The sequence below is a fragment of the Solenopsis invicta genome, chromosome 5, assembly GCF_016802725.1.
Source record: "Solenopsis invicta isolate M01_SB chromosome 5, UNIL_Sinv_3.0, whole genome shotgun sequence".
NCBI classification, from domain to species: domain Eukaryota; kingdom Metazoa; phylum Arthropoda; class Insecta; order Hymenoptera; family Formicidae; genus Solenopsis; species Solenopsis invicta.
Genome location: NC_052668.1, coordinates 18,045,735 through 18,058,593, shown reverse-complemented (window position 1 = coordinate 18,058,593; position 12,859 = coordinate 18,045,735). Strand labels below are relative to the sequence as shown.

General features: G+C 38.5%; 1 protein-coding gene across 1 annotated transcript; it reads right to left on the bottom strand.

The window, feature by feature from the left end:
• Nucleotides 1-1,158: 1,158 nt before the first annotated feature.
• Nucleotides 1,159-12,189, bottom strand: LOC105205759 (formin-2). The gene is made up of 12 exons (XM_011175260.3): nucleotides 10,609-12,189; nucleotides 10,345-10,492; nucleotides 8,617-9,131; nucleotides 7,889-8,309; nucleotides 7,403-7,618; nucleotides 5,920-5,990; nucleotides 4,587-5,832; nucleotides 4,331-4,452; nucleotides 3,941-4,228; nucleotides 3,266-3,803; nucleotides 2,591-2,844; nucleotides 1,159-2,532 (listed from the first exon to the last, which is right to left on the bottom strand). The coding sequence occupies exons 1-12, from the start codon at nucleotides 10,642-10,644 to the stop codon at nucleotides 2,374-2,376; spliced, it is 4,014 nt and encodes a 1,337-aa protein (XP_011173562.2). The 5' UTR covers nucleotides 10,645-12,189; the 3' UTR covers nucleotides 1,159-2,373.
• Nucleotides 12,190-12,859: the final 670 nt, after the last annotated feature.

Here is a 12,859-nt window from a genome sequence, read left to right as displayed (position 1 = left end):
CAAAGCCACTTGGCGCTATATTAATTGCATACGTGCGTCCTTTCCAGAACGGTGGCGGACACGGTACGGATCGGCGCCGGAACGAGTGATATTGCGGATCCTTTAAACGGGTGAGCGAAACTTATCTCGCATTGATATTTATTGCCAATTCGATCATTGCGTCATGTAGATTCGGTGGCCGTATGTAGCGCGTCCGCGGCGCGCGGCACGGCGTCGATTTTGAAGCATAAAGTTGATCCGTGCGCGCCAAAACGAAGCCGGCTCGCCATCTTGATGAGCATTTTCATCTGATTGCAGAACGGCGCAGACCGGAGCGCGGAACCGAGTGGCGTCACATACTGACTTGATTCTTGTAAATGATTAGGCCGTCCATGATTTTAGTATAATGTCGCGAGTGTTTTTCGTGAATGTGCAACAGGAAGAGGAGAAGGAGGAAGAGGCCTGATAATCCAAATATTCTGAGAGGAGGAGGAGGCCTGGGAGAGGTATCAGGCCTCAGCGGAGCAACCTTGGGGTAAATATAATTTCTTATTTATATAAAATTAATAATCTTTTCTCCTTTTCAATTTTATTTCAATAAATTGAAAAATACTGAAAGAAAAATCATAAAATTTTATACAAATAAATTGAATTTTGTAAAGTACTTTTCAAATATAATTATATTTCTAATCATAATATTACTACTCATATAATATTTCTAAATTTAATTAAAAGTCGAATTTTAAAAGTATGATGTGCGTATAAAAATTAACTTTTGAAATATTAATTATTTTGAGCATAATTTTAATTATCTTTTATGTGTTTATATTACAGTATCGTCGCAGCATCGTGGCTGATTAACTCCGCTCGTTGCGCATCAGGACGGTGAGTAACGAATTTTTTATAATATGATAACAAATCTATGAAATTTATTTTAAAATATATTCATATATTTGTTCTTAAAATATATTTATACATACCAACAAAATAGTAGTAGAGATAGATGTGGCTTTTCACAGATTTGTTGTCCTAAAATGAATAGACTAAATCAGACTAGGCTGAATAGTTAAAACTGCTGGAGTATTGTGCTTATGGAAATATTTCCTCGTAACTACACAATTATTGTTTCAAACCATGAAGGCAATATAATAAATTTGGGATATTAATAAAAAGTGCATCTTTTCTATTGTACTTTGTATAAAGAATTTTTATTAAATAACATCAATAATTCGTATAATTAACGTTTTATGTACATTGATATTTATTAATCCATGACAATCTAGTATAAATTAATCTCAAAAAATAAATAAATAAATAAATACTTAACGACGATTAACAATAATGATCACAAACGATATTTTTTTCTCCGAAATTGTTCGAAGCGCAAAGAAATGAAAATTGATGAAATAAATACGTAGTATAAAGAGACATAAGGCTTCTCTTTTCTAGAATCATCATGGACGTTTACAGGTCTTATTCTTTTTAGTTTCTTTCTCTGCAATTTCTTACAGTTTTGTTAGAATTTTGCATCATTTTTGTTTTGTATTAAATACAAATAATGTAAGAAAGTGCAGCTAAAAAGAACAAATATTGTTTATAGCCTTTTTTTACTGAACATCATTTTCCGATGTACTTTGCTAAATTGCTCAGAACATTATAGAAATTGAAGTACGATCATAAATAATACCCGTAAAGTTGTTATCAGACTATCAATCACTTTTATTTAATATGGTATTAACGATTAATGAATTTTTATGAATGTGTCTACTTAAGTGTACATTATCGTTTTATGTGCACTGTTAACATTTCAGTCTGTAACAACTACAACTGGATATAGCGTAAAGTCTTATCGATTGGATACTTAAGGACGTTTTGTGATCGGCAATTCGTATCATACTTGGATCAAAATCGATCATATTTCGTTGCGTAAATTTTGAGTATTTTCAATATTTCTGTATAATAATTAATTAGAATAAAATTAAAAATTATTTCTGTTATTTTTGAGCAATTCGAGATTTATCTCCGAGAAGCAATTTTTCGTATTTTGCATGATTTTACATGCAAAGTTCATAATAAATTTTTGTGCGCGAAACAAATAGATTTTTCAAAACTTCTATATAACAACAATTGTAACAGTTTTACACAAAACAGCCTATTCTGTTTTAGAACTATATAAAATTTATATTTCACAGTTTCATCGTTTTCAATTCGACTCGAAAATAATGAATGAATATGAATTAAAAATTAATATACACTTAAGTTCCCTTTGAATAACCAGAACATTAAAGGGAATATTTATGAAATTCAGAATTATTGTGAATATACGTATCGCGAATATACGTATAAACTGTTAGTTGGCCTACAAATTATTAATTTTTGAATATTTCGATAAGACTATCTTTGAGTGTGCTTTTTATGCGTAAGTTTTTGTAATTTTGCTTTTAATCCATGTGGATTTAATTTTACTCTTACGACTTCGGATTTGTTATACTTTTTGCGAATTTCCTCGATTCGTTCCTTTCGTATTCGCTGCTGTTCCCTCTTCCAGATATCCTGCAAAATGCGATTCGTAATTTGCTTGCTCAATAATTTTGAATATTGTGAATTATACCTTAAAGTCTCTACAGAAACTAAGCCACAAATTGAAGAAGTCATAAGGTTCCGCAGTTTCCAGGGTTGAGCCTTTGGGAACAAACTGATAGAATTTCATCACAGCTTTGAATTTGTTTTTAGCTTCCAGGAACTCTTCTTTTTCACTCGCTAAATCGGTTTTCGCCTTTTTTACAAACGAGTCTACTTTCTTCTTGAATATTTTGGACATAGATGGATCCGCTTCCACGATTGTAATGCACATTTGTGCGCATGCTGAAGCAAATTAATTTTATCTATCTTATTTATTTGCATAAGTAAAGCTGAATCCAAAAAAAGCAAATAAATACAAGAAAACATTGCTTCAATGAATGCAACAATGTTTGCTAGTTTTTCGATTGCTTAATCTAAATTTTAATTTATATAGAAATAATAAAATTATATTCTATCATTTAAAAACTTAATTTTTCCTTAATTAAAAGTATGATAGTAACTTGTATGTATATTAATCGCTATAAAATCGAATTAGAGATATAAAGATTATTGAATATTTCAGATAAGAAATCTGATATTTACGGATGTGATTATGTCAGTTTCTTTTATCTATCAAATTTTTTAGCAAGATAATACTTTACAAATGAAAAATATGAATTTTTATTGTTATAATATCAGTAGTATTACACGTAATGCCACTCACCCCGTAATTCCTTGTCCAGTCTATCAAGTTCCTTATTAATGTCGTCAAACTTGATCGTGGAGGCGGCTTCTACGTCAGCCGGTTCAGGCACAGGTAAAGGCAAGAGCTCTTCGAAGTTATGGCCCTTTTCCTGGGACAATTTCGCATTGACAACGTAGTGTAACAGGGTGATGCCAGGTACGTTAGACTTCACGTCCTTCAGTTTGCCGAGAATCTCCAGACCAAAACCGTCGGCCTGGCCGCGCAACATATTTCCGCCATTCATGTAATTGCCCAAAGTCAGGATGATGGCCATCACTTTCTTCAAAGGCTCGGAATTGAGCAGAAAGTCGCAAGTAGTTCGCACGTTGTTCAATTTATACGAGACCGACGATATCGCGTCTTGAAATTCCGACTGCAGCATCAGGCAGGCTATCCTTTCGGAGAAGTGATTTATGCCGGACAGTCGTTTAAGAAATAATTCAGGTTGATCGAGAGGAACGTCCGGATACATTGCTTCGTGAGTTGCAATTTCTTCTATTTCCTTTTGCGTTGGTTTCTACAAATCAAAAGATATCAAAATAACTCGGAATTCGCGGAAATTAATGTATTCAGATATGAAAGAAGAAAAGTGGATTTCATGTGAATTTCATATTCTGCGTATTTAATTATATTTTTATCTCATGATTTGCTTACGATTTCGTATATCTGCTGCAACGCTTCCAGACTGATCACGCTCGTATCTAAGTTATAGGCCGCATTCTCGATCTCGCTAAAATCAATGTGCAGACTTTTTTCAAGAATTCCAACCATTTTTGAACGCTTTGGGTCCAATATTTTCGCAGGTTGGATCTTTGAACTTTTTTTGGGCGTTCCCTCGTTTGACTTGGTCAGATTCCTCTCTCTCACCTGTCGCGAAAATAAATCAGCGAACTCTTTCATATTTATATTCTCTTCCTCCGTAAGTTCCAACCACAGGGGCGCCTAAATAAAACAACGTAAAAATAACTACGCTTGAAGAGAAATCACAATTTTATGTCAATAGCAAATTTTATCACAATATAGTCTTTGTATTTTTTTGCTTACCTGGGGTGACAAATCTGAAGAGTCTACTGAAGTTTGACTGGTCGCAGTAACTGGTACCAAAATCCTCGTCCAGTAAAGTGGTTTCATAGGCACATCAGGATTTAAAGCTTGCTTTCTCATAACTATAAAAGTGAAACACTTGTGTTACGCGGTGCAAATATCGGAATCCCGAAGTCGAAAAGAGTGTACAGTGTACTCTCGATTAATTGAAAGGATTATCGGGAGTACTCTGTACTTTTGAGATTGTGGTACCTACTAGCTCTACTAGGCGGGTTCCAGCCTCCAACCGGTGGGGCAGGTAGAGGACAAGGTCCTGCTGCCCCTGGGGGTGGCGGCGGTGCCATAGGCGGTGGTGGAGGACCTGCACCTGAACCTCCGATAGGAGGTGGAGGTGGTGGAGGTATGCCACCCTGCATACCTGGTAGCGGTGGCGGCGGTGGTGGACCAGTTGTAGAATTCATTCCAGGTAACGGAGGCGGCGGTGGCGGTATTGCGCTAGTATCACCTGCTAGTGATGGTGGTGGTGGTGGTGGTGGAGGCGGCGGCGGTGGTATCCCGCACGTGTTTAACATTGGCGTAGGTGGAGGAGGCGGTGGCGGAGGTACGGTCATTTTCGTAGTCGAAGACATTTCGCACGTTGCACTTGGTGGCGGCGGCGGAGGGGGTATACCACTCTCAACGCTGTACACTGGTTCGAGCAAAAATGAGGGAGGAAGTGGCGGCGGAGGCGGTGGAGGTATCATGTTTTGTAGAGGAGACGGCGGAGGTATCGCGTCTATGATAGCTTGCATAGGTGGAGGTGGAGGAATAGGTATCATCGTACTCGTGGTACGCGACATCGGTGTGGATGGTGGCGGAGACGGAGCAGGCGGCGGAGATGGAAATGTACTCAGAGTACTTTGCGTCGACATGGCTGCAGGACACGATGGTGGTGTCGGTATTCCGGAAACGTCCGTCAATTTTGTCGACAATGATGAAACTGTCCTTTTGCCGTCACATACTACCGAATCGGTGGCAATCGTGAACGGAGACGGCGGCGGCGGAGGCGGTGGGATAAAAGACGTCGTTATCAAGGTAGATGTATTTTTCGAGAATACCTCCAGTGGTAATGGAGGTGGATACGACGCCAGATTTCCATTAGGCGCATTTGCTTGATTGCTGTGCGATAAGCACGACCGATCGACCTTGTCGATCGACATTGAGGAAAGTACGAGAGTCATCTTGTCTTGATCGAAATTTGTGTCACTTCTGTTCGTTTCACTGGCATTTCCATCAACAGGTGATAAGCTTCTCGGTGAGGTCTGAGTAGACTGAACCTTGGTGTTTACTTGTCGGTCTATCGATATCTCGCGCAATCGTTTGATCTCATCTTTCAGCTTCTTCACCTCTTCTTCGTACAAATGTGTATCTTTAAGCATGAGATGTTCACAGCAAACTGGGCTTGATTTAGTTCGAGTTGACTGAAATTCATCTGCCAGTGCACAGGTGCCTGTCCGATCTATCTGATTAAAACAAAACATTCCAAAAGTAAGTAATCGCGACAGATGCATCGATCGTGCTGTGTATCAAAATAAAGAGCAGGATCTTACCAGGGACGTAAAGTTCTTCCTCGCGTCTTTATCTGGTAACGCAGACGTTAGAGAGATTGGCAGTTCTCGTTCTGAAAATTCCATTAATATAACGCGATATGAATCTTTTATTATTGAAATCGATGAGAGAAATTACAGGATATTTTCGCTCTCTTGACTATGACTTGACGAATTCTTCCCAAGTATTAAACAAATTACTGTGAACAAGCAACTATTTTCTCTTAACTTTAAGCTTTATATGAGCAGAGCATTAGCGATACACTTATATCTTTATGAACTCGTAATCCGTCCTAATTAATGATGCATGTTGTGAAAGCAACGGCGTGACTCTTTATCAACGTGTAGTTCTTATCTCGTTTTGTATTCAAGATGACTCTTTTATATATATATATATATATATATATATATATATATATTTATATATATATATACGTTATCTTCTAATCACTTTATCACTAATGCAAATTCTAGAGAATATTATATATAATAAAAATCATGTCAATAAACAACGTATGACGAATGTGGAACTTTGGACATTTCGCTTTTTATAACAGCAACATCGCGGATGCGAAAGGAGAACCTACTTTTCAATTAAGGTCGTTCGGGAAGTCGTCGATGTCATCTACACTTATCATCGATTAAGAAGATTACACTGTTTTAGTCCAATATCTGTTACACGTGCGAATGCAAACCCATTTTCGCCTCGATCACTCTTCGATTTCACGTTTATTCCAATTAGAATTGCCAATTAGGACTTCACTTTTTTGTTCCACGATTTTATTTCGGCCTCTCCGAATATTTTGCCTCGCCGTTCCGCAAGGAACTGATGCCACATCTCGCTTGCGAGCACGTAACACGAGAAATCCAAACCGAACCCTGCGAACCGCCCCATCGATAAGACTTATCGGCAAGCGAGCGTATTTGATTCGCGCGTATATCACTTCGGTATAAACACACGGCTACGAATGATACGGGTTATTTGGTAACCGTTTAAAAACACGTAATCGACGCCGCAAATGATGAAAAAGCCTGATTATCCTTATCGTCACGTTCTAGTTAATTGCCGATCATGGTTGTGACGATTATCGTTATCCACCGGTCTTACGACACTCGGCGATTTTTTTGCGAACATCTCCCGCGCATGGCATTGCGTCACTGTGAGGTAAAAAGTAATACCGCCGTATTTACCCTTCGTAAAACGTTATCGCGCGCCTTCTCTTCCGTCACAAGATAAGATTCGCGTTAGACTCGCAATCGTCAGTGCGTGATAGATTCTAGGTCGTACGCTGACCTGTATGTACAAAATTCTATTCTATCTTGGGAGCACTTCGTCATTTTTATGCCCCAGATTTTGCGAGAGCCGAAAACGTCTACGTGTTGCGAGTTCTCCGCTTTCCGTTATTTCTCTCGAGTAAAGGTTGGTGATAAAATAAACTGTGACACATGTCTTCTCTTCGAAGAATGTCTTGATCGTTTCCCTCACCTTCGAATTGCTTGTGGCGATCCGTTTTCTGGCAGGTAAAACTTTTGGAACTTCTTCTTTTCTTAGCACTATTTCGATCCAGAGTCAAGCTAGCCACTCTTCTGAGCATTCTGAGTTTGCGTGTCGGCGGAAACTCTATGTTGCAGACGCTGTGTCGCCTTTGTGGAGTTCTCGGACTCATTTCCGATGTCACCTTCTTCTCGCTCGACGTTACGCCTAAAAACAAAATATTTTTATTTGAGATGTCGATGAAATCGAGGACGAGTGAGTCATGTTGACTTAGGTCCAACGCACACATCACATTTGCTGTATAAATATCACCTATACAAAGTACAATATCTACACAGACTATTATACGTGTTTTACACAATTTACCATTGACTTCCTCAATTATTTAATAGTTTATTAATTGCTAAGCAAAAACTGCTAAGGCAAAACCACTAAGATGTTTCAAATCAATAACAAAATTTATAAAATTATTCTCACCTCGGGGACTCATCACCGCGAGATGGATTTTCTTGTGCTTTGTGATCGTAAACGGAGCCTTCTCTCCCTTGCTGTCGATCGTCTCCAAGTTCGGTTTACGCTTCACCACTTCCGGTCTCGTGGTAGCCGTGACCGGACTCATGGTGAGCTCGCCGGGATCGGTGAAGACACTGTCGCTCGAGGATTCCTGGCTGGGTGGCGTCGGCATTTCCGTAACGACCAGGCCCTTGTTAGCTAAGCGCCACGAATCGGTCACCAGCAGTGGAGGCAGCTGGATCGTTTGTGGCGTCGTCGGGGTCTGAGCCGGTGTCGTCGTTGACATCGTGGTACTTGAGCGGAAAGACTCCGTCGTTGTCACGCATGGCTTCGTTGTTGTTGCAGTATCCTTGCGACATTCAGGCTCTACACTTTCCTGCGTGTCCTAATTACAAAACGATTTTACATTACGACTGTTACTCAAGTCGGAAATGGATATAGCATGACATTCTTTTTTTTATAGCCTATTGCCTATTTAATTGATGATATTCCAATTTTTTCCAGTTTTATATTTTTTTTCGAGTAATTACAGACGAATCGTATTTTTATCTTTATTTTAGAGTATGTATTTCAACACTAAACTCTATACGGAACGTCTCGCAGAACTTCGTTTTAGAAAAGCTCCTCGTCCAATCGATAATTTATCGCTAATCTGTCTTGAGAGAAAGAGGCGGTACCAGGGTACAAAATACCTTGGGTATTTGAGGTAACACCAATATCGGTGCTGGTGGTGGTGGTGGCGCCTGTCTCTTGCCCGGCGTGTGCACCTTCTCGAAGCTAATCTTGGTCGGCTCGCGAGGTTCATCGCGTCTTTCCGGAACTTTCGGCGGTTGGTCTCGCTTCTCCTTCTTCGGAGGTTGGTCCTCGGTCGTCTCGAGCTCGACGTCCGTTGACGTGGACGTAGACGTCGGCACTGGCGGGGCGGCCTCCTTCTTCTTTTGCTTCTTCTTGCTGTCGCTTTGTAGATTACCCATCGTGCTGGGCAACGCTTGTGGCGGCAGGTCTTCTAGATTGCTCCAGGAGTAGAGCAGTCGGATGTTGTTGACCCAGAGATGGAAGAAATCTGACAGCTTTGATCGCGGCGACCGCGCCTGGGCCGCGGCTGCGCCTTGACCATGGCGGGCCTGCATCCGTGGTCGATAGTCGGGAGCTGCGACACCCGCGATCACGGCGTCGTTGTTCAGATACTCTCGCCGCGCGTCGACCGCTACGAAAGCAAAGAGCTCTATCAACACCTCGCAAATTTGTTCGACGACTTGAATTCAATAACGCACATCTGAGATCACTTGTCTCAACTTGAGCAAGTTAACTTATTCTTAGGTTTAATTAACCAGCGGTAACTTTAACTAATTAAATTTTTTGTCAATTAAATCTCAAATAAAGTAGTTTCCTTAATCTTATATTAGGATTGATTAAAAATTAATCAATTAAAAGGAAGCAAAGAGTTAATTCAGATTAACTGGTTTACCCTACACTCTGTAGTTCACCCGGATTACATAAGATCTTAGAATCGAAGATATTGTAAATGATAAATAGTGACCTACCACAAATTGATCGCAACTTACAAAACATGCATAAGTAAAAAGTAACAATCTATATTTTTATGTCGTATTAATGTTGAGCGTGATATTTGATACTGATTAATTAAACGTCAAAGTTAGATTAGCACTAAATGAGCGACGAGAGAATACGGATCTTGAATGTTGAAAATAGTGCTCAGGGAAAGTGAATAAAAAGGAAAACGTGAATTGGCGTTCGAATAAAATTGACCCTGAATTACCTCGATAGGTAGATATTTCTCAGATATCGTGCGTAACCGGTTATTGACAGTGTCAATATTAATAACCTTATGTCACACGCGGTAACCAAGCGATACGGCGTGTGCTGTCGCTTGAACGCTAACTGAATATGCCCATATAACAGGGCATCGATCTGTTATTACTAGGGCATGTATACACGTTGGTGTCATTGGCAACTATTATTATCTTGGGATTGATCGCGTAATTTTACCATGAGAGAGAAAAAAAAACTGAAAGCGAAAACTTTTACACGGATTTGCGTCGCCGCCATTATTGTTGTTATAACGTGCTAATTTCTTTCTCGACGTAGATATGAGATAGCACGAAATTTTCTGGTACACGGAGAAAAAATGTTATTAACTTGATTAAAATTTTCAACTTGATTCAATTTCTTTAATTTAAGTTATGTATTTTAATTAAATATATAAATATATTTGAACTGACAAAATTTAATCAAATTAACAATTTTTTTCTCAGAGTGTAGTACTTAAAATAATAAAACATAAAGAATCCACTCACAATCACAACATAATATATTCTTTAACGAAATCAAATGTATATTTATCAATCGATATTATAAAACTGGTATGTCGAACGAAACAAAATTACATCGATACGTACGAATATGTATGGGCAAAGTCCGAAACATAGAATTCGGTTGAAACCTGGACATTTTCGACGATAATTTCTTGAAGGAAGCAAGATTTTTCGCACCTTCACAAAATTTTTCGTTCGCAGCGTTTCGAATCGTAGAAGAGGCATCGCAAAACTAGGCATCGCAAAACTAGATGTACAATTAAACGTTTGGATTACAATCATAATTCAAATATTCCTTGGTACAGCACTTTTATTTTTAATTTTTTCGTAGTCAATAAACTATTTCACCTTCTTTTTGTTCATCTCGATATTACTGGTATACATTCTTTCTTGAAGTTACATCTAATACTCTTCGTCGTGTCGCGTGTTATCAGTCATCGCACCGGAATATAAGTGAACAAATCTTTCTTCTCCTCGTAAAAAATACGTGTAACATATACTTCTGAAGCACTAAAAACGAGATTACGAGTGCGGAATCGGTAATTTAATGTGCCACGTGGCGATAACGTCGGACTAGATACACGACTAGAGTGTGGTGCCACCGGTACCTATTCGCGCTGTTGCCTTTTATTATTACGTCTCGGAAAATCAATTTCGGGGGATACTTCAAGGACAAGAAATAATACAGGCATTCTTTCGCATAATAACTCAGGACAATTCTGGTTGAAAATTGCTATTTACGGCGCCTTTAGTAAATACGCTTAGTCAAGTGAATCAACTATATATAATATATAATTATAATCATACAAATTTTTTAAATATTTTACTAATGATCTCGCGCACAATTTTATCTTTACAATTAACTATATCAAAGTATTTATTACAAGTTTATATAAAAATTCTGATTTTCGTCGAAATAAATAATACAAATTTAATTATTGGATATATAATTAATCGTTTCAGAAAGAACAGAGATATTTATTCTAAATTAATATAAAAATTCCGATTCTTTATTTTATTTTACACTCAAAACAAATAATACAAATTTAATTACTGTATGTCTGAACACGTAGAAATAATACATCAGATAATATACGAGAGAGAGAGAGAGAGAGAGAGAGAGAGAGATCACGCAAATATTCCATTAAAAGGATTAAAGGGAATTTAACGATTGAATCTTGTCCGTCAATATTATTTATAACATCTCCGGTGTTCGTGGTTCAACTGAGAACGCGGGAAAGCTCGACGGTGTTGCTAACGTTATATAGCATTAGCCTCGTAACATTATTACGATCATAACAAATTAAAATCACTGTCAGGATCCCAAAGTTTACGAGCATGCTCGGTAGAGCCTCGCGCGTCAGATCGGCTTTTTCGCAACGCGAGAAGCGCACCGCGTAATTCGGCGCGATAGAGAGGAGCGTCGTGCGCGTTGCGCGCCCTAGTGCGTGTGCCCTCTTACCTGATTTTCTCGCGTTTCGACAGCATCGCCGGCGTATCGCGCGTTGCACCGTTGCGGTTCGCGCGTGCCACTGGAAACTCGCATTTCGCCTCTTATTGATTGTTCTCCGCGGTGTACCGCCCTGTGCATTTTTCACCGGCCGCTCGCGTCGCGACTGTAAAATATCGCCTTGGTTTCCGAGGGAAACAAGAGGGATATCGCGCAGGGTGAAAAGCCTTAGAGCGTTTTATCGGGCGCAAAGTGGGAGAGAGCTTGAACGGCGCAAGCTCGCGCCATCAAGCGCCACGAGAGTAGGTCGATGTCTCGATGCAGAGGTCGACGAAGGTAACGAAGGCCACCTCTCGATAGTCCGCGCTCCTCGTGATATAAATCGCACGCGGGAATCCGGGACCCGATTTTCCATAAATTTCGGCTCGTCTGACGTCCTTGCACGAAATATAGCGATGCAAACGTTCAAGATACTCTGCAAATGTTAAAAGATACAGAAATAAGAAAGAAATCAGAACTCTGAAAAATGTACATAAAAATTTATGCTGAAAAATATTATTAGGCACCAAGATTAATTTTAATAAAAAAAAATTTTCTCTTACTTGTTTTTCACACATTGCTCTAATTTCAATTGTTATTATTTAAAAGATTAAAATAAACTTTTCTTTTTTCTTTTGTTGCAACTTTCGTTCCCACCAAAACAAATGTAGCTCTGGAAAATCCTGACAGGTATTATGGCATTGTTCGGAATGCATTCCGATCAGAATTATTCCATTTTCCCTAGAAAACACAATAGAAATGTAGGGAATAATTGAATAATTCTGCAGCAGAATCCATTCCAAATAAGGCATGTATTATGGAACTCGGGCATGTATTATGAAACTTCGAAATAGATTCCGATGGAAATTATTCAATTATTTCTTAAATTTTTATAAGTTTTTTTGTTTTTTTTTAAAATAATGACTGTAATGCTGTGTATAACGATAAAGGAAAAACAATATACGATACACTAAAAAGAAAAGTTTGTTGAGAAACTAAAATATTTACTCTTATCAGCATTTAATCAAATATTGAAGTTAGTTTAATTATTAATTTAAAAAATTTTAATAGTTGACATGAGTGAATAAATTATACCTTTTTTAGAACAAC